The sequence below is a fragment of the Theropithecus gelada genome, chromosome 17 (genome assembly GCF_003255815.1).
Source record: "Theropithecus gelada isolate Dixy chromosome 17, Tgel_1.0, whole genome shotgun sequence".
Classification (NCBI taxonomy): Eukaryota; Metazoa; Chordata; class Mammalia; order Primates; family Cercopithecidae; genus Theropithecus; species Theropithecus gelada.
The window spans coordinates 37,600,586-37,622,994 of record NC_037685.1 but is presented as its reverse complement, the minus strand read 5'-3'; the positions used below and the strand labels follow the sequence as shown (position 1 = coordinate 37,622,994).

The 22,409-nt window shown below is 46.7% G+C and overlaps 1 protein-coding gene across 3 annotated transcripts in view; it reads left to right on the top strand.

Moving 5' to 3' along the window:
* The window catches only part of STK24 (serine/threonine kinase 24), a 125,931-nt gene that overhangs the window by 78,083 nt on the left and 25,439 nt on the right, over positions 1-22,409 (top strand). For 2 of the 3 annotated variants that reach the window (XM_025364262.1, XM_025364261.1), the window contains exon 3: positions 16,932-16,988. The exons of the other annotated variant lie outside the window; for it this stretch is intronic. In XM_025364262.1, the coding sequence (XP_025220047.1) occupies positions 16,932-16,988 (57 nt within the window). The remainder of the gene's footprint in view (positions 1-16,931; positions 16,989-22,409) is intronic. 3 annotated transcript variants of the gene reach the window in all.

The window sequence follows — 22,409 nt, the reverse complement described above, 5'->3', positions numbered from 1 at the left end:
ACATTAGCACACACATCACAGGAGCTGAACCCTGCAGTAGGTTAAAATCTTCAGCGAGAGATTGAGAGATTGAGGGGATTAAAGGGTTCTGATTAACACTGTGTTAGCCTGAAATCTTTTTGTCTCAATTTTTCATGTTCTCTGCCTCAGGTGGGTGTGGCTCACGCTCCTGCATTTAGTCCTTTCAGTTAAGAAGTCAGTCACTGTTGGGAGTGTGGAATGCAGCTGTGGGCAGGCTACGTGACCTCTGCCCTCAGCTTTGGGCAGCAAGACCTTGTCTTTCTGATCAGGGCTTCCAGTGCTTCCGCTGGCCCTTCCTTACCTTGGTTACTGAGCAGTGCTGCCTGCTTACTCTTGGCACACTCTTCTAGTCCAAGCCTGGGTTTCCAGTCTCTGTACCTGGCCTGCCCCCTCTCCATCTCAGATCCACGCAGGGAAGCGATGACCCACCCCACCCCTGAAATGCTCCATGGAAACATCACATTCCACCTGCCCCAGCAGTGAGTTCTTTTAGCTGATGAGCCAGGACTCAGTGAATCAGAAGTTACCTTTTCCAAGGGCTTGATGAGAGGGTGCTTCCTTCCATAGACAATAACTCGAAGCGAGAACATACCAGGAGAGTGTGAAAATGCAGATGCCGCAACCCCACCCGACTGACCTGATTTAAATTCCCAAGGTGCAGGATTCCCTCTGCTGTGCATCTGAGAGACATGTGCATGCCTTACGAGGGTGAATGTGTGGAGGACATTAGGCTCTTATTTGAAGCTGTTTCTGTTTTTGTTTTGGGATAGAGTCTGTCTCTGTCATGCAGGCTGGAGTGCAGTGGCGCAATCTTGGCTCCCTGCAACCTGTGCCTCCTGGGTTCAAGTGATTTTCCTGCCTCAGCCTCATGAGTAGCTGGGATTGCACTACTATGCTGGCTAATTTTTGTATTTTTAGTAAAGACAGGGATTCGCCATGTTGGCCAGGCTGGTCTCGCGCCTGACCTCAAGTGATCCACCCGCTTCGGCCTCCCAAAGTGCTGGGATTACAGGCGTGAGCCACTGTGCCTGCCTGAAGCTGTTTTCAAAGGAACCGTGTTGAAGGTCCTCATGGAATCATGAATGATTTCTTGGAGACAGAAAATCTGGAGACAGAGTTACCAGATTTTCCCTAGTGACCATCTGGGATGCCTCAGCCTGGCTTGGTCCTGCTTTCCCTTCCCTTTCTGTCCCACTGGCTCCTGCTGTGTCTGCCATGGTTCTGCAGACAGGAGGACATGGGCAAGTAATGCCTCCTGGATTCTTGTACACAGTGTACAGTGGGGAGATGGCATGGGAGGAGGGACAAAGAAACCCTTCTCTCATGTCCATCTAACCTGACAGCCAGGTGTTCAGTTCCAGGCCTTGGGTAGCCATGTCCAGCCCCAGAGGTCCTTACACACCACTCTTCCACTTGCAGAGAAGACTCACCAGAATGTAGGGGCTCATCCCAAGTTACAGGATCCCATTGTTTCCCAACCAATGCCCTCATTTTACCAGCAGACACCCGATGAGGCTGGGAGGTCAACTTGTAACTTGTCATTCAACCAATCACAGGATGAGGTCCTGGGTTTGCTTTTCAGCAATCTCAGATCAGCGACTGCAGGAGGAGAGATTTTCCCTCAGGCCACACCTAGCTTCTCTTAGATGATTTGATGCGGTGCTTGAGCTGAGCATTTGAATTCCTTAGTTCATCCTAGTCTTTCACCACTTTGTCCAGTGACATTAGGAGCAACCAACCAACATCATATTCTCAGTTTTTCAAAGATGTTGGAAGGGATCATACACAGAGTTAACTTAGACCCTTCTTATAAGTCTTTAGAGTATCCGGTGCAGACGTCTATCATATCTCTATCAACAGTTCAAACCATAGACCATCAGTGCTCACCTAACAGCACATAACATCATTAGCATCTTAAGATCTAATCAGATGAGAGAGTCAATTCCAGAAGCTCCAAAACCAATTCAGAAAAAGTGTCCATAAGACATTGTTCACCTAGAACCACTCTTGGTACCAAAATATGTATAGTGGGGTGAGGGCTTGGGACTTCCTGAAGTGAGTTGGTGGCTCAGTTGCTGAGTGCAGCTGGCTCCACTTGGTCATTCTTGATGAACTGAAGGATAGATTCCTTTAGAGAGTCAGTGTCACAGTTCACAGCATCTGTCCCCAGGACGCTGTGCCCTGTTGTTTTTCCATTGCTGTGCCAGTTTTCTCTACACATCCTGGTATCCACCCAGCTTGCACCAGGGATGGGAGGAAGATGCCGCCTTCTCTTCTTCTATCTCAGTGAGAGACAAGCCAATGGGCAAGTCTTACAGTCAGGATGTGGGTGGTTCACGGAATTTGTGTTAGTGGCTGGAGCTGCCCTCCTGAGCTTTGCCAGCAGGGCCCAGGTCTCCTGAGCCACCTCTGTTTTGGGAGCTCTTGAATTCCTCAAAGACCATGACAGGTCATTTGAGGTAAGCAGTGTGAGATTGGGACAAGAGGTTCTGACCTCTCTTTCATGGTGTCCTGGTTTTCACTGGGGCATCACCACCGCATCTGTGACATGGAAGGTAGAATAAGGGAACAGAAACATTGGTGTCTTACTCTTCTTGATCTGGCAGACAGGGAAAAAGAAATGCGCATTATGAATTTTGTTCATAGTCTGCCTGGAGTTTGTGGTGAGAGACTGTAAACCAGTCCTAAAATACATGATTAATCCCACCTTCCTAAGTGCTGTGGAGAAAACTGGGGCACAAGGAGGCTTGGGTGGGGCTTCTGGAGCCCTCAGAGGAGGGGTCAGGGAGCAGCTCACAGGGAGGGTGGCTTTGAGGCAGACGCTAGAGGAAGGCAGTGCGGAAGCATGACTGTGCCGCGGGCGGGGAGGTGGCCAGAGCAGAGGCGTGCTGAGGAGTGGGCCTGGCGGCCAAGGGGTTGCCTGTACCTGGGACTGCTTGGCACCTGGCCTCTGCCAGAATCAGAAATGGGTTTCTTGCTCCTAGAAATGCTGGTCCCAACACTGCCCTACTCTAATCTCAGCATGTTAAAACTCGGAGGGGGAGAGTAGAATGTGTACCCGCGGATGACGTGGTTTGTGCATTTCACTGTTTTGTGACTTCTCTGTGTTGTTTTCTTAGGTTTTTGGCTGGTGATTTTAAACAAAATTGATTTAAGGTTACTTCCAAATGTCTGTCCTGTTTCTGTGCCGCTTCTGTCTGTTTTCGCCATTTGTTGGCTCCGATTAATCAACTCTGCCCTCTAAAGGAATGGGTTCTGGGTTTGTGATTCTCTTTAAGTGGCGCAAATATAATAAGCAGAGTCTGCAAAGTTTTATAAACAGGGTCACGTGTGTGGCTCCTTTTAGTGGCAGTTTCCCCAGAGGTTTGTAAGTTGGATTTTTATTGCATTGAAGAGGGGCACAGTGTTCTCTGAGAACAGCCAAATCGTTGATCTCGTGTGGGGACACACCCAGAGGAGCCCTTCCTGGGGACATGGAGGGTTTTTGGTGGCCGTTGAGTTACTCTAGTCATTGGTTTCTGGTTGCGCAGCCACAGCCCACCAAGGCCCAGCGACGCTGGGGACTTTTCTCTCTTTGCGCAGTGGCCTCACGCCCTCCTTTGATGTGGTAGGGCAGTCGTAGTTGACTTATTTTTTTCCATGAGAATTGCCTTCCTCTGAGCAATAAACAAAATCTTTATCCTTGTGACTTGAGTTAGGATTGTGGCAATTCTCCCTTCCACTTTTGCTGCCCTTGCCAAGGGTTGGAAATCAGACTTGTTTATTACAAACACGAGGACTCTCTGGTTCTTACAAGCATGCTTGCCGCCTCTTGACAGACACAGTCCTCACTTCCCTACACGAGTGTCTGCTTGTCTGCTTAAATCATCCCACCTGTGGGCTCCCAGCAGGGAACCTGGAGACCTTCATCCCTTCCCGCATGAGTGCAGGGTAGCCATGCACCAAGGCTTTCTTTGCCATTTGGAAGTCATCGGCTGCCTCCCTGATCAGTCTGGCACAGCTGCAACTTCTGGGAGAGGGAGAAGCACATCTGTTTTCTCTGAGAAAAATCTTTAGTATGCAAGTATCTGTCCTTGAGCTTTTGTGGAATATTGAAATGGTTCATGGAGCCCGTGGTATCAGACTGTAGTGCGACCATGGGTAAAGGCAAAGCTATTTGCTTTTGGGTGAACTAAACACATCAGCAAGGAAATCTTGCTGTGAAATCACAAGGGAGTACATTTCATTTCGCAATCAATTATGGGGAAAAAATTGTAGGCTCAGTGCTGAAGATAATATAAAAGATCTGCTTTGAAATGTTTCCGAGGACAGGGACTATGATCCCTTTCTCTCTGCTGAACACACTGTCCTAGTGTAACTGAAAAAAGCCCCCGAAGATATTTGGCAGCTTCATTTTATGTTTTTTTTCTGCCCAGAAAGTTGAATGGAATGAAAATTCCAATTAGGCTAAATATTTTACTTCTCCAAAAAGAAATTCAGCCCTGTTTTCTGGCTAATGTTACCTATAATTTAAAATAAGTATTAATGGCATTTTTAGTTCTTTTTGTCTCAATATGCACATTCTGCAAATTTAAACCTCTGTCTGGAGTATCCAAACACATCTGATATATTCCAATAAGGTAATTATGCCATATCCTTTCTTTTCTAAAACTTCTATATTCCTGAGTAAATTTCTGCAATGTGGTATGATACCAGAGATCACAAATGTTAATTAGATTGTGGAATAAAGGACTGCAGGTAAGTAATTAAAGAGAAGACTTATTTCCAGGGAGGCAAGTCAGTTCTCGTTCTGCAGTTCTTGTAGCGCAGCATGATTTCCAGGCATGTGAGTAAATAAAGACACCTGCTTCAAAATAAGGAAAGTGGGCTGCGGGAACCTGGCCCCTTTCTTGAATCCTGTCTGGTAGTAACAAGTTGTCGTGGTTGTTGTTGACATGGGGCCTGGTTTGCTGGGTGCTAGACGGAGCTGGGAGGCTGTTTCTTGGAGCCCGCCATCCTGCCACCGGGTTTTATGTGCTGCCACAGGGGCGTCCTCACCGAGGCATTGGTGGTGGTTCCTTCCGTGCTGGATGCAGTGAGGAGCAGCTGTCTCTGCAACCCTCCGTGGGTCGCAGACCCTTCTCCTGGGCCTTTAGCCAGGTGTTTGTGCCCCAGGGTGCCTCAGTGCGGGTGCCCTTGGATTTGCATGTCTGACCCTAGTGCAGTGTGACTGTTTCAGTAGCTCTCGGCTAACACACTTATTATAAATCAAGAACACATTGATTTACATAATCGACAGTTCCTTCTGGAATAGAATTGTGGAGAAAATAAAAATGAAGTAGCAAAAGGTGGGAGGGAAGAGAGCCAGAGGATTCCAACACTAGAAAAAAATCCCTCAGGACAATCAAGCATTGGACAGCCACAGTGAACAGCCCCTTCTTTTGGAAGCTGTTTAGCTTGGGATTCAACCCCACACATGGCAGTGGAAATATATGAATTTGTCACCCATGCATTTGAAATACAGCATTTGGTGTTTGTGAACCTACTCATTCCATAAGTTGTCCTTATAATACTGTTAGAGGCACTTCTTAATTTTGCAGAATACCATTAAGTCTTTATTCTTTCTCAGACATACTCACTTTCTGACTTGGTCTTGTTTAGTCTCTTAGGGCTGGGTCTTGAAATAATTAATGCTAAGTCATAAAAAAATCACTTTTTTGTTTTTTATTGATATTTGTAACGTGTTACGTATTGACCATTAAGATTGCCACCTGGCAGAAGAACAATATTGTAATTATTAGAAATATTTCACTTTTGCAGAAAGGACACATTACTAGCTCATAGCAAGATTATGGCATGGAACTTACCTGACTTAGCAGTTGGTAATCATTGGCTGTGATGTTTGCTCTTTAATGAAGATGGATGGGGAGGAAAGAAAAATCTCTCTCTTGCCTCCCAGGGTACTTTTTCCTGCTTCTCTTTGTTGCTTCTTTTCTTTTCCCTCAGATTTAGGTTATTTGTAGTTGTATTTCCCTGATTGCTTTGTAAGCATTCTTAAGTTTAAACAGAATGTTTTTATTCCTGTTAGTATCTGCTAGAATTTAAGCATAGAAACTTTCCATTAGCACATTTATTGTGTCACATTTGTGTTTATGGAAAAGAGGAACATCTCTGTACATACTGTGTGCGGACGCATGCACGCAGCCCTTTCCAAAAGAGATGGTCTGTGACATAAATCCCAAGAAGAATGTTTTAGGGAATGCCCAGTGTTCTTTCCAGTTTATTAAAGGGGATCAGAACAGGAGTTCTTAAATCTGGCATGATGGAATGAGGCATGTAAATCTTTCAAATTACAGGCAATTGTTTTCATAACTTGATGTACTTTTTGGACAGTCAGATTAGAGTTCATTAGCTTCTAAAAGGAAATCAGTTAAAAATTACATGTTAAGAACAGTCAAAATATTTTTCTTACTGGAATCCTTTATAAATTAATAGTCTGTTAATTTTTTTTTTCTTGTGGTTCTTATTTAGGCTTCTGATGCAATGTCAGGAAGTCTGGATTTGAGTCCCAATTTCTCTCCTTCCTTGCTGTGTGACCAGGCATCTTAATCTGTAAAATGGGAGAAGGCTGATTACCTAAGGGGACAGGATGATTGGGAGAATCCAGTGGAGTTCTCTTCATGAGGATACTTAGTACAGTATGGGTTGCTGCCGCGTGGTAGTAATACAAGACGGTGGTATGGATCCTCCCTTCTTGACCAGGGAGAAGCAGACGGAAATTCTGGAGCTGTTTTCTTCCTAAAGAAGCCTGTGGCCACCCCTTGTGAAGGAGAATGTGGCTTTCCTGCTTTCCCAGCTCAAGCCTCTTGAAAACCCTGCATGCTGCCCACCTGGGGAGTGGGCTGTGCTGAACGAATCCTGAGGATTGCTAGAGGTGGGCCAGTGGTATTCGAGACAAAAAGAAAAAAAGCTGAAAAAGACTTAAATCCCCGGAGACTCCCATACGTCACATACTCATTTCCAAAAGCACCTTTTTTTCCTCCCCTAGAAATGGCCCTCTTTGGGCCAGCCCCTCTCACTAGACTACAGCTCCCTGTTGCAGAAAGGGCTTCGCTCTTCACACATAGAACTGCACCCTCCCTCTTCCTAGGAGTTCTCATCCTTCCTTAATACGAACCTCTTCCTCCTCCTCTCTCTTTGATTTTGGTATTATGTTGTGATGCCCTTAAAAAATACTGTGCCCTGAAGGAGTTGCTAAAATTACCAGTTCCTTCACGTTTTGGAATTATTCAAGGGCAAAACCATTTGAGCCTCTTGCGATCTGCTGATTTGTTTACACACACACGCACGTGCACGCACACACACAGACACACACTTTAAAGGAAGTGAGTTGATCTATTTCTTCACCCACCCTTTTCTGCCTATAGTTGTTATTCTTTCTTGAGTAAATTTTATTAATAGATTATTGAAATTGTCTTATTCTGTATAAATTTACTACTGTAAAATTTTGCCATGTATTGCATTAAAATTTTTTTCCTGTCTAAAGATTTTCTCCTTTTATTGCTCTATTGCAAATGGATGTGTTATCTATTTTTTTCCTTGGTGATAGTAATTGGAGGTTATCTATTTTAAAAATGATTGGATTCATTTCTCCCAATATTTTTGATTATGCATGTATCTTTATTCTGTTCTTTGCTTTCCTCCTTAGACTTTTGGATTGAACACTTAGTATTTTTTTTTTTTTTGGCTTAGTGATGAATGTATGTAATGCTGTGGGTTTTCTCGAAATAAATCTTTGGCTGGATTGTACATCTTTTGGTGTTGCAGTGTTTCCAGTATTATTTGTAGCTAACTTGTAGTGATGGTTTTGACTTTTTTCTTTGATGTGAGGATGTGATCCAGTAATTTTCAGTTGCTTCGTTTTGTTCCTCTTTGTGTTATTTCAGGTTTTATTTTACACCCCTCTGTTTAAGTTGATGTCGATGTTACCGTGGCCTTTCTCCTACTTACTGTTTGTTGCCAGCACAAGAAAACGTTCCTTGCTTTTGCTGCCTTTGGGGCCCTCTGGAAGAGGGAAGCCTGGGATCTCCCTTCCCTCTCCTAATCAGCAGTGATCTCCCCCTACCCCATGCTCATCCCTAAAAGTAGTGACTAAGCCACCTGTGGGGAATTTGGACATTAGTTTAGGGTCAGCAGAGAAGGCAGTGCCGACAGAGAGATGAGAAGGGATGCAGGTCCAGCGTGCTCCTGCTGCATTCTTTAAAGGGGCCAGCTCTACCCCCAGTTCCTGCATTCTTTAAAGGGAATGTGGTGAGGACTGGTGATATGATGTACACCAGGCACCCAGCGCAGTGCCTGGCGTCTGAAAGGGAAGGACAACAAGTGCTTCCCTCTCCACCCTAGCCAGGCAGCTCCCCGGCTTTCTGTGCTGGGCTGGTCCCCGTACATCTTTGCAGCACTCCCTCGTTTTCTCCAGGGAACACTTCTCATTCTCCATCCAGCCTCCTCTTCACTGCGGGAAGCCTCCTCGGGTAGTAGTGACATGACTTGCTACAGAAACTCCATTGTTAATGTAGGCTGCCTTCCCTATGGGAGTGGGTTGGAGACGTTCAGCTGTTGTGTGCCTAAGGTGGACATGTTTGTTTGCGAACACCAGGGAGGATGAGGCCTTCCTTCCACATTCTCCAATCCTGGTTTTCTCCAACACCGGAAGCTGTCACTGCTGGCTGGTTCTTTTCTAATAATGATCACTTGGGAGAACGGAAGGCCAGAGCCTTTACCCCGCATTGATTGCGTGGAAGCTTTGACCCTGGACGTTAGTCCAACTCAGCATTGTATGTCCTGCCCCACCCCTTTAATTGTGTTGCTGAGATAATGTAAGAGTTCAAAATGCAGTTTGGAACTAGGGTAGTACATGGGAAGAGTGACCCACAGGACGTAATGTTCTCCTGTGACTATAGGGTCCTCTTACTAACTAAAGATAATAAGTGATAGGGCTGGACTTTATTTACCTAGAGTGGCTTGCCTATGACCAATGTGCCCTTTGAGTTAAAAATTTGGCAATAGTTCACTTGTCAGGAAGGAAAAACTCTCTGTTAGGTTCGGCATTTGGGGCCTGCAGATTAAACTGATAAAAGACATATTAATGGGAGAAAAAGGTTTATATCTGTGCACACGGGAGCCAACAAAGGAAGCAGCTGGCTTGGTGAATATCCCACCAGAATGTTTCCTCAATGTCACAGAAATGTAGGCACCCATCTCCACTCCCTCCCCTGCCTACCCGCTGTTGCTGTTTGTCCTGGCAGAGCTGGCTGTCTTGGGTATTTGTTGTTGTAGGCAGTGGCTGGTCATTTGTTCTATTAGCAGAAGTTTCGGTGACTTCCCATTGCTTATTAAATGAACTCTGAACCCCATCAGCTGGCTTCAAGGGTGTCCCTCTCATTCCCAGCTGCCCTCAGCGAGCAGGATTTTTCCTCACCTTCTGCTGATCTTCTCCACCTGAGCCTGTGAGAAACACACCCCCTGCCCCAGGCTGGCAGGTCATAGCCCTTCAGGGAACAGCTTAGGTGCCGCCACCCTCCTGGAGGTCAGACGGACCTTCCTGAGCAACCAGGCCTTCCCTGTCTCTTTTGTGGCATCTGCCGCTGGCTGTCTGATGCTAATTATTTGCCCACTTTTCTGTTATTAGAAGTTCCTGAAAGCCAGAGCCCTAGGGTGTTACTCACTCTGCGTTCCCCCCTCAGCCACCTTGGGTACCTAGTAGGTACGTTATGTGTTGGATGAATCAGTCGACAAGTCCTAGCATCTGTGAGCCTGAGGAACAACCAGATAAGCTTTTCCAGCCCAGGAATGGTTCCTGCACTTTGAAGATGGTCAGGGGCTGCTCTGAAGGTAAATTGGGCAGCAGGCTTGGATTTCTCCCAGGTTCGCAAGCCTGCAGTTCAGACAGAGGACGCTGTAGAGTTAACACAGTAACAGTGGTTAAAGTTGATGAGTCTTGCTGTGTTCACGGCCTCACTTTGTCACCATTGAAGCCCCTCTGAGGAGCATGCACATGAGACCCGTGGGCAGGTGGGAAGTGGAGGCTCGTAGGCAAGGCCTTGTTGTAGTTGCCATCAGAGCTGGCCTGGGCGGAGGCAGGATGCAAACCAGGCCTTAAGGTTTTGAAGCCACATGTGTCATCTGCGCAGAAAGGTACCTTTTACAAAAACTCACACTCTTAAGGAAGTCTGGACCCCGCGTGATTTTAATAAAGCCCGCTGCACTGTTTATACCTCTTGGTCTCAGCCTTTGGTTACAGCTGGTGAAGTGTGGAGACTGTCGAGGGCATTGCAGGTGCAGAGCAGAGCTGCAGTTTCGAATTCCTGTTTTAAAATCTTCATTGTTAGCTGTGTGGCATCTGCCCTTTCTTGTTTGTCTTTTTTTTAAATTTTTTTTTATTTTTTAAAAACCTTGGTGGGTTCGTGTGACCTCTGCCAAGCTCCTGCGAGAGTTGTTAATGTGGGGGCCCTGGTTCCAGTCAACGATTCCGGGTTCTTAGGAAGTGCTTCCAAATACTTTGGGGCAAGTTTGCCTGGAAGTGCTATGGTTATTGATACTATGTCTGTATTAAATTAATTTCTGCAAGCAAAACCTACCAGAAGCAAAAGCTAGTGTTTGCAGCTCCTATTACAGAAGGCGAATTTTCCCAATATGTTAAAAACTCCTGCTTTTAAAAAAAGGTCGGTAACCCAATAGAAAAATGGACAAATGATATACCCAGCTCACAGGAAAGAAAATATGCATGACTCTTCCATATATAAAGATGATCAGCCTTACAATAGGAGAAAGATAAATAAAACTCCCCCGAAGCATCATTTGTGTATGAATGAATAACTGGCTTTAGTTTGCTGGGGCTGCCAGAACAAAGTGCCGCAAACTGGGAGGAATTCATTTGCTAACAAACCTGGAAAGGTGTTGGCAGGGTGGGTTTCTTGTGAGGCCTCTCCCCTTGGCTTGTGGATGACCGTCTTCTCCCTGTATGCTCACATGGTCTTCCCCCGTGTGTGTGTGTGTGTGTGTGTGTGTGTGTGTGTGTGTGTGTGTGTGTGTGTGTGTTTTTCCTCATCTCTTTTTGTGACACCAGCCATATTGGATCAGGGCCCACCTTAATGAGCTCATTGCAACTCAGTCACCTCTTTAAAAGAGTCACATTCTGCAGTATTGGCAATTGGGACTCCCAACATGTGAATCATGGGTGTGTGGGAGAGGGAAGCACAATTCAGCCCATAACAATGACAAAAAAAATAAATAAAAATAAAATAAAAAAACTTGATGACACCGTGGCATGGTAAAGGGGGAAATTAGCACTCTCAGACACTGCTGAGGCCATATAGGGGACAGCCTCTTTGGAGGGTCACTTGTCAGTATCTGTTAAAAATTCAGATGGAGTCCCTTCACCCAGCAGGTCTACTTCTAGGACCTACCAAAATTGGCAGGTGTGCAGCTCGTCCTTGACACCTGGCCATCAGAGCAAAAAATGGAAACAGTGTGAGCTCAATAAGGCATGGGCTAATTATGGTTAAAAAATGAAGTCCTTTACTGATAGATATGGACTGCTCTTTAAGAAACTTTAGATAAAAAGCAAGATAGACAACAGTGTGTGTAGAATGCTGCTGTTTGGGTAAAAAGGGGGTAAGATTTTGTAGGTATTTGCTTGTATGTGCATAACTATTTTTCTCTGAGGTTACATTAGATGCTGTGATGACTTGCTGGGGCAGGGAGGGTTGGTTTGCTGGGTAATGGGGGCCCAGGGTGGGAGGGAGACTTCTCACTCTATATACTTATTTTGACTCCTGAATTTATTAATTAAATGAAAACTTTTATTTCCCTGATGAGAAAATTGTATCATGAGGTCATTCATAACATAGGTTATTTGAGGTCATTTAAAAAACATGACATTATTTCGATTAAAGTCATGGTTGTGTTGAGAATCCTGCTGGTTTATTTTTCTTGGGGAATGCGTGCTTCAGAAGTCATGGTTTGGAAGGTTTTTTGAGGACAGTGGTTCCACATCTGCAGGACAGAGCTTGGTCCTTCCTGGAGAACAGGCTGCCACTCAGACGCTCCTGCCTGGAGGCTTCTGGTGCAGAATACGTGAATCATTGTACCAGGCTTCATTTTGCTCAGAAACTACTTAGAATTATTCTTTGGGCCCTTTTGGTTTTACCAGGTTCTTCAGAGGCATTTCTGGGTGATGATGTTGATAAAGCTGATGGCACTTTGCATCTGTTGAGCACCATGAACTTTGCCAAGTGCTTTCCTACTCATTATCTCATTTAATTGTCACTGGGAACTGTGAGGTTGGAAGCACAGATCTGATTCCCATCTTGTTGTGGATGAAGAATTTACAGGGTTTAAATGACTTGCCTGATGTCTCCTGGTGAATGCTGATCTTCCTGCTGCCGGAGTTTCAGTGTATAAGCCAAGCTGAGGAAGAATGGCTGAACAGTGCTTCTGGCCCAGGAACCATGTCATACTTGTCAGCGTCCATCGTGGGTGTAGTTCAGGGGTTTTCAGTTGGGTGATTTTTTCCTTGGGGGACACTGACGACGTTATCAGAACCTGGGGTGTGTCACCGGCATCTAATGGGCAGAGCCCGGGGTGCTGCTAAACACCCTGCAGTGCATGGGGAGGCCTGCAACAGACCTGAGCAGCCCCAGAAGTCAGTGCTGGGGTGGAGGACCCCTGGTGTGGCTGAAAACGAGAGCCTTGCCTGCAGCCCCCAAAGCCTGTCTCTTGCTTTCTCAAGCTTATCCGTGTGTTCGCCTTTGAATGTTTCTTCCTTCGGATTGTTGGTGGTAGAAACGATTCTTTGTGATCTCAACGGAGGCACATTTCAGGGCCCTCTCCTGGCGCCCGTGTTGACTGTCTGTTGTCCTGCCTTGCCAGTGCAGTGCTGCAGGGGCGTGGTGTGAGTGCGGCCCACATTGTGGGCACCAGAAGACTGAGACCCAGCCTTTACTCTGTCCCATTTTTCTTTCTTTAATTTTTTTTTTTTTAAATTCTGGAATACATGTGCAGAATGTGCAGGTTTGTTACATAGGTATACACATGCCATGGTGGTTTGCTGCACCCATCAGCCTGTCATCTACATTAGGTATTTCTCCTAATGCTATCCCTCCCCTAGCTCCCCACCGCCCGACAGGCCCCAGTGTGTGATGTTCCCCTCCCTGTGTCCATGTGTTCCTGTCCCCGCCCCTCCTCCACTTCCTCCCATTTCCATGGGAAGGAGGGGAAAGCTGCCATCCTTCGTGGTTAGCGTTGGGTGTTGGGGTCCTCCTCTGTTAGTGGCTGGTGCATGCGGCGCACGGGAAGAGAGCCCCAGGGATGCCAGGCAGGGGTGAGCTGTTGCCTGTGTCTAGCGGGCTCCATGCAGTCCCCTGGGCCAACCTTCAGCAGCTGGAATGGTTGCACACCTGAAACTGCCTTTGCAAAATGATGACTGAGACAGTGAAAGAGATCGAACTTAACTGATTCCATCTTGCTTCTAACCTCCAAGCTGTCCTTGTTCATTTCTGGGCATAGGCTGACCTAACTTTGGGAGAAACTTACAGTTTAAACAAAGACGGTAGCAGCCCTTTGCCAAAGCAGACCGCCTTCTTGCCTGGGTACCAGACTGCTTTTGTAGGACTAACATTAGCCACAAGATTGGAAATTATGGTTTAGGAGTCATGCAGCTGGGGGCTACAAGATTCTGACCCACTCTAAACTGCTCCAAAGATCAGTTCCTGAGATATTTTGCAGGCCCTGCACTTGATGGATCAGCTGGTCCCACTCAGATCAATAAACTGGTTCATCTGATCTTGTGGCCCCGCCACCCCCACCCCGCCCAGGAACTGACTGAGCGCAAGAAGACAGCTCTGGCTCCCTATGATTTCGTCTCTGATCAGTCAGCACTTCTTGCTCACTGGCTTCCCGTCACCCCCCAAATTATCCTTAAAAACTCTGCTCCTCGAATGCTGGGGGAGACTGATTTCTGTAATAATAAAACTCCAGTCTCCTGCACAGCCGGCTCTGCGTGAATTACTCTTTCTCAATTGCAGTTCCCCTGTCTTGATGAATCGCCTCTGTCTAGGCAGCGGGCAAGGTGAACCCATTGGGCGGTGACGCACCCAATGAGGTTGAAAAGCAGGTTCCACCCAGAGTGGAGCTTTTCCTGACGTGATATCCCACTCCCTGGTTGTTGATGCTAGTGTGTGAGTCACAGGCCCAGCCCAGTGTTTGAGACGCAGTGACCTCAATAAGGACTTGAGCTGGTTTCCTGAGTGCCCTCTGGTAAGCCTTTTGTCTGGGTAGCCTTGCCACCCAGCGCGTCTGCTACCAGGAATGAGCTGGAGGGAAACGGGAAGGCTGTGTTTTTTTCTCCATCTTCCTCTCCAGGAAGGAGGTGGCCTTGGTCCTGAGGCGGGGTTTGCTCTGGGTGGAGAGCTTCTGGATGTTCTGTTGTTGCTTGCACGTCCTGGGAAGGATCAGGGCGACACAGAAAACTTGGTTGAGGTGTCCTGCTAGGCCTCCTTGAAAGGAGAAGGTAGCCAGGGTGAAGGTTATTTTGTTTGCTTGGCAGGTAGTGACATTGGCGGTCAGACTGAGAGCAGCAGCGACCTGAGGAGGGCAGAGGTTTGGAGTGCAGATGGACGAGGAGGTGGTCACTTGTGCCTCGCTGCTCCAGGAAGCTGCCTGGTGACCCTCAGTTCCCTAAGTCAGCAAAAGATTGTTTCCCAGGGTGTCATATTGCACAGCTGGCTGCATTGGGAGAAGAGGCGGGGAGATTACCTCCTTGCTGGGAGCAGACTTAATGCCCAGAAAATAGAAGGGATGGGAGCCAGTGAAACCAGTTAAACAGCAGCTGTTAAAAAGGGAGTGGGAGTAGAAATGTCAAAGTTCCCAGGTCTCTTGGAGAAAAGCCATTTAGATTTCCCGTGCCATCTAGAAAGATACTGGTGTTTTCCTGGAAGAGCTTACTGTGGCATGCCCATTCCCCGGGAGCAAGGACTGTAGTAGCCTGCAGGTGAGCGTGTGTGTGAGGTGAAGGTGTGCTGAGGGACACTCTTGATGATGGAAGCTTCCCTGAAATCAGAGCCTGGGATCACCAAGCCTCCTCAAGGCAGGTGCCCATGACTGGGTGGTTATTGAATGAGCAACACGCCTGTCCCTCTGAGTTGGGTGTCAGACACATCATTTGAGGCTTCCGCGCTTGTCCAGTCAAGACTGAAGTTGTCTTTATTATCTTAGTAGTCAAGGGCTTTTAAAAGCTTGAAAAGCATTCAACATACATTAAACCTTGGGCTGTTTATTTGGACTCTCATCGAATCAACTCCAGATGGCAGGATTTAGTTTGAATGTTGAGAGGAATGCATTTTATAAATGCAGTGCATCTTGCCATTAGCGCCTCCCAGAGTCAACATGAGTTACCCTTCGTTGGTCACAGGGTCCACAGTTAACATTTGCTGAACTCAAGCACACCAGCACTGTCCCTGGGCACTTGAGTTTGCTGTTAAGTGGAAAATGCAGAGAAATAAACCTGAAATGAAAATCAGAGCAGTAGATAATAAAAGTAAAGTTTGCCTGGGGCGTGGGGAGGGGAAGACAAGTGAAGCCTTTTCCTGATTTGCGGAACCTCCAAAAGTAAAAATGCCGGGGAAGTTGGGATGTGTTCTCCAAGGGTGAGTTCATTTGGAGTCAGCGCAGTGAGACCTGCAGTGGGGCAAGTTGAGGGGTCTTCCTTGAGGGGTCTTCCTTGGGTGTTCTAAGAGCCAGACGCAGTGCTATCCCAAAGGGACCAGAGAACTTCAGAAAAGTTTCTTCTTTTCTTTTTCTCCATGCCGGCAAAACCCACCATCGAGCTTTTGAGTCAGCAGCGAAGCAGGCTGATGTCTGAACCCCGTGAACCCACTGTGAACCCGCACTCTGGCGGTGGCGTCCCGTGCCAGCCGTGGGTTCTTGGCTGCTCGCCATGGCCAGGCTCTTGGCCAAGGCCTCGTGCGGAAGCTCAGGAGACAGCTGCCCAGGCCCCTAGGTTGTGAAGTGGGAGTCGGGATCCAGACCCTGCCCAGGCTGCCCCATGCCCTGCACTGCCTGCCTCCCCCAGGAGGGTGGGCAGGTTTGCAGGCTTGTTTTTCAGGGAGTAGCACTTTGGGATTTGTGTTTTTAAAGAGAACTCTGCAAGTCAGGAGGGCTGAGCAGCTTCAAGAGAGACCACAGGGAAGGTAGGCGCAGAGCTGGGGACCGTGAGAGCCAGGGCCTTGAGAAGACACAGACACGCATGTTAGGACGGGCCTGCTTTTCTGGAAAGCTCCCTGAGCGGGGAGAGTGGCAGCATCGGGAGGTGCTAGAATTGGCTGCCCTTCTACCAAACAGGCAAGCGAGTCAGAAGCCACGCTAGGCGGTCCCTCCGCTCACAGGGACCTGGAGACACACAGTGGGGGACAGGGGTGCAGGGGAGGCTCAGTGCCGCAGGAGGGAGGAAGAGGAGAGGGTCTCGCCTTGGCACTGCTCTCCCGATGTGTGTGACACTGCTGCCTCAGGTGGCTGCAGGTTCTCAGGTCTCGCTGTGCCTGAGGATCCCCCCAGTGAAGTGGCCTGAAAATGGAAACACCTGGTCCTCCTTCCGAGATCCTGGGGCGGTGGGTGGAACGCACTCCCGGGAGCCCTGGAGTCAGGTGCGGGCCCCCGAGCACACTCCATGGCTTCCTCCCAGATCATGGTGGGGGTTTCCCTGTGCTCTGGGGGCCCCTGCACAGTTCTCACTTTGACACACTTCCCTTGCTGGTACATGTTTGTAAAACTTTCTAGCTCCAGTATAATACTGAAAAATACCCTTTGATTATTAAAAAAAAAAAAAATTCCTGGATTCATTTTGAAAACGATTCTCTTCTTTTTTTGTTTTATAGGATACAAAATTATGGATAATAATGGAATATCTTGGTGGAGGCTCTGCACTAGATCTAGTAAGTATTATGCTGGATACAGAAGATACATATTGAGCCTTTTTCTCAGGAAACCTGGGTTTTAAAGAATACGTTGCATGTATCCATTTCTTTTTCTTTCTTTCAAGTTGCATTAAAAAAGGAACCAAACTATTCCTTCAGTGTTTTTGCTTTTTAAATATCACTAAAAATTATCGGTCTACTTTTTTTTTTTATTTTTTATTTTTTTGAGATAGAGCCTTGCCCTGTTACCCAGGCTGGATTGCAGTGGCACAATCTCAGCTCGCTGCTACCGCCACCTCCTGGGTGCAAGTGATTCTTGTGCCTCAGCCTCCCAAGTAACTGGGTCTACAGGTGCATGCCACCACACCTGGCCAATTTTGTGGTTTTGTTGTTGGGTGGTTATTTTATTTTATTTTATTTTACTTTTTAAATTTTTTTAATTTATTTTATTTTATTTTATTTTATTTTATTTTATTTTATTTTATTTTATTTTATTTTTTGGTAGAAATAGGGTTTTGCCATGGTGGCCAGGCTGGTCTTGAACTCCTGACCTCAAGTGATCCCCTTGTCTTGGCCTCCAAAAGTGAACCACCAAACGCAGCCTATCTATCTACTTTTGAAACCAGCTGTTTTGTTTCATGGGAAATCAATCCATTCATAGAAGGAAGCAAGGAAGGATCATGCCTGGAATTATCTCACCTAAGAACAGTTTGGTAGCTTATTTTCCAAAACAGGTTCTATTTACTTTTGTAGGGCTGTTATCTCACCATTGTTTCATATTTCACATGACAACTTAGTTTCCAAAATAAGCGTATAATATTTTCACTTTGGAAGTAAGGAATGGTGTGATTATGGAGGTCGGATGTTGGATGTGGGAGCAGTGGCCGTGCCAAGGGGAACACACACTTCCCCGCTCCCAGGGCATGGAGGTGGGGCTGGCCCGCACCAGTGATGTCTCCTCTGAACTCTCCCAAGTGCCTTCTGTGGCCTCCAGTCCACAGGTAAGGTAGTGGAAGCCAGGTGGAGGGTGGCTGTACCATCCTGGTCTGTGATTTGCTTGTGTAAAACATGGCTTCCTATTGGGTTTCGATGCAGTACTCACAGATAACCGGCATATGTCATGAGCACAGCTGAAGTCATCCTTGAAGCACAGTAAATGCAAACGAATTTGCACAGCTGTTTAGCACTTGCTGTCTCATTGCTGCTGTGGTTATGCAGTGAAGACACTGTGATCACTCTTGCCCCACCCCTCCTGTAAGTGCAGGGCATTTGGGTGAGTGGTGATTTTCAAGATAGGCCAGATCTGTCATTGCAGTGTTAGAGGTTGGGTCCTGGATGATAGACAGCCATCAGGAGGACAGGGCTGTGGTTTCCACTGCAGTTGCAGGGAGAGCTGAAGGAAGCTGCGTTTTTTTTAGTGTAGTCTACACAGATGTGATTCATTAAGGAAAGAACACCCCTTTGAGAGGAAACTTCTTAGGCCTGGTACAGCGGCTCACGCTTACAGTCTCTTCACTTTTGGGAGGCTGAGGTGGGAGGATCACTTGAGCCCAGAAGTTCAGGACTGGCCTGGGACATATAGCAAAATCCCATCTCTACAAAAAATTTAATTCTAAAATAAAGAAGATGAAACTTCTTTCTCACAGTAATAGTAGCAATTGATAGTTTTTTGGGGACGATAAACTTCTGAAACTGTGTATCTCCAGAATGCTAATGTACCCAATTTACATAATCAAATACTGTTATAAACCATAAAAATAATTGATAAAAATGGTATTAAAAAGGGAGATTTCAAGAAAAATTAATATGGTATAAAAATTATATTAAAAGGGGAAAAACAGCAATGTAGCGGGATTACTTTTACAACTTATTTTGGTTCCTTTGCACAAATATTCACATTACATAAAGAGCTTTTCATTTTTTCACTCTGTGGAAATACTACAGAAATGTAGAAAATTACCTCGTTTTATGTAATTAGATTTACTATTATCTTAAGTGAATTTCATTTGTAGCATATACGAAGTTGTTTACAGGGACTCTTTTTCCAACATTAAGTCCTTCAGAAGAGCAATTCCAGTAATGCTTTAGCGTGTTCATTTTTAAATGGTATAATAATTTTATTGGATGATAACCTTCGAATTTCTTTGAATTGCAGTCGGTGAAGTTTTAGACATTACAGTTGGAAGGAGGGGGTAAAACTCTCCACTTAAAAATCCCAGATGGTGTGAGACTTCCAGCAAACCATATTTGCTTCTGCTTCAGGAGTGCTGGTGACAAGGGACAGACATTCCTTTTTGAATGTCCTTAATCGTCTCATTTAATTGGTGCCGGAATGGAGACCCTCAGGGTTGAGGGGTCCCAGCTAGCAGATAGCGCTGGGCCTTGACCCTTGCTCTGCCAGCTCAGAGCCTGTGGCCTCCCTTGACCCCACAGTGTCCTCTACCCACCTCTGATGTTGTCGTCTTTCTCCATTTTTACCCTTTTCTGTTGGCCTGCTCTCAGCCCCTCAAAGAGGCCACACTTTCTTGGGAAGGGGTGTTTTGGAGGTAGGCTGGGAGCTGTTGCAGTCTTTGCTGCTTTCCCACATCCACACCACCGGGCCCTCTCGAGGTGCAGGGGTCTGCTGGAGCTGAGGGGAACTGAAAGTCCATCTGGAATTTTACAGATGCATGGGGCACCCTGGAGAGGGGAAGTGACTTTGTCCCGAGTTAGAGATTGGGCGGCAGACAACATGGCATATACGTAAATCTCAGGCCCCACATTTTGGAGCGAAGGACGAAGCAGAGAGGCTTTATGACTTGAAGGCTGGGATGAGCCCAGGTCTGCTTGGGTGGCTTGCTGAGACGTCAGCCGTGGACGTCTGCTGTCGGGCATGGGCATCCCTCAGCTGGCAGGGGATGCGTCCTTTAGCAGCTACCTTTTCTGTTCTCCGGGTGCTTTTTAGCTTTTAAAAAATGCAAATTTGGGATCTCATGTGGAGAACAGAGACAGTATTATTAAGAGCCATGAATATAAAATAGGTACACATTTTATTTTGAATGCACATATTTGAGTGTGCTCAGTCTGTTGATTAAAAAAAATTTAAAATAAAATGGTAAATGGAAATTAGTGTTTATATGATCCTAAGGCCACCGGGCTCTTGGAATATAACTTGAAAACTACTTATGTCAGTCATCTCTCTAGTTCCAGCCGCCTTGCCTGTAGGGTGCCCTGACTTAGAAGAGCGTAAGTAGTATCACACAGTCCAAGACACCCTAACTTACAGTGCAGTCCATCTTTGTAGCCTAGTGAGGGAAATCATTTTTCATTCGGCATGGACTTGTGTGCCTCCTGTGTCTCAGCAGCTGCTCTGGCCGTTGGGGGTTATTGCGGTTGGACACAGCAGCGTAAAAAGTCTTGTTCTGTTGGTGAGGTTGGTCAGTTACACCGTTTGTTAGAAGGTTTCTTCCTACAAGGAAAACAGTGCAGGCAGGGGAGGTGAATGGGGGAGCTGGAGTGAGGATGAGCCACAGAGGGCCTGAGACCAGGAGGTTTTCGCTGGTTAAAAGATCAGCTAGCGTTGCCAGAGAATCCGAGGGACAACCTTGGAATCTAATTACAAAGGGACTGTGCTGCATAAACCAGTCACTTAGGCAGAGGTGTTTGACAGACTTAAAAAATGAGTCCACAACATGGGTTTTAAGAAATGAGATGGCATATTCATTAATGTTTAGGCCAAGCTGCCATCCTAGTAGCTCTAACACAGTGTCTCACTAAAGATAGAAATTCATTTCTCCCCTGCACGTGGGGCCAGTGGCTCTGGCCCACACTGTCACGGTCTGTGCTGGTGGGTGGCTCCACCATCTGGAGCCCCAGGCTTCCCTTGGTCTTCAGCCATTGTCCTCTCTCACTGCCAGTGCTTCAGGGCCAAGACCAAGCAGGGACACGGGGCACGTTTGCTCCTGTCTGTCCCGCTGGCAAGGTCTTAGTTGTGTGACCACAGACTGCTGCTTAGAGTCTGGGAAATGTGGTCTGTTGTCGTGGCTGTGTGCCCAGCTGATAGTCCCTATTACAGAGCTTCGAAGCAGGGGAGGACAGACACGGGGAGGGGGAGTTAGAAGTCACCCAGCGGTGGGATGTAGTCTAGGTTTTTTTCCTGGGTCCTATTTGAAGAGTCTGCAAGTGCCTGAATGATGGAGAGCATGGTCACGATGGTGAACGCCAGCCCATGACTTGGAGAGCTTGGCCTGGTCTGAGCTGCTCATGAGGCACTCTGGGGTAGACAACAGCTTAATACCCTTTATAGTGGATTTTGATGCAGGAAGGATTTCTCCCCAAATAAGGGAGAGTTTTATATCTTTTTCTCCTCTTCCTCCTCTTTCCCCATGGGCATGTAAGTCAGTGTTGGATGGTGTTCAGGGCAGATTTAAAAGGGCAGAACCATGCAGATAATCATCACAGAGCCAGCCCTTAATTATCCAGGGAAGGATTTTCCATGAGTGTTCCTCATCTCTTCTTCTTAGCGCCCTTTGGGGATGACAGCCGGCTGCTCTGCCATTGCTTTTGGGAGACTTGGTAATGGAAAGGAGGGTGGTTAAGTCCAGGTCTAGCCACAGGTTATTGATCGTTGGCTTGTGCATAGACTTGGTGAAGAAGGAGATGGGAGGTGGGACCCAACTCTAGTGTGACTTTTGGTTTGTTTTTTTTTTTGGTTTTTTTTTTTTTTTGAGACGGGATCTTGCTCTGTCGCCCTGGCTGGAGTGCAGTGGTGTGATCTTGGCTCATTGCAACCTCCGCCTCCTGGGTTCAAGCGATTCTCCTGCCTGATCCTCCCAAGTAGCTGGGATTACAAGCATGTGCCACCAAGCCCGGCTAATTTTTCTGTATTTTTGGTAGAGATGGGGTTTCACCATGTTGGCTAGGCTGGTCTCGAACTCCCGACCTCAGGTGATCCACCCTCCTCGGCTTCCCAAAGTGCTGGGATTACAGGCGTGAGCCAGCGCACCTGGCCTCTCATATGACTTTGATCTTTGGTCGAGTGGATTCTCCTGCACTTCAGGGTTGGGAACAAAAGCAAACACTCTGACATCTTATCCTCCTCCCCACGTTCCACCCAGGTGATGAGAAGAGTCTGTGTTCCTCATTTTGAAAATCAAAATTTCTCCATTCTACGAACACCAAAAAATAGATGTGGAGAAAACAGACTTACCACAAGGCAGGGTTTTCCAGATGGTGTTCTTTAGAAGAGTAGTTTCGATATGCATTTCTCGTAAAAAAGACTTTTGGTCAGTTAACTGGGAAAAACTATGTTCTGGGGAGCAGAGTCTGTGCCATAATGTCTTAGTCTGAGGTAACTTTTGGACAATATCTTAATTGGAATTTGGGACAGTTCCTGGCAGGCGATGGACACGGGCATTTTGACCTTCTCCGAGCATATGTGTGAGGTCAAATTAAAAGCGA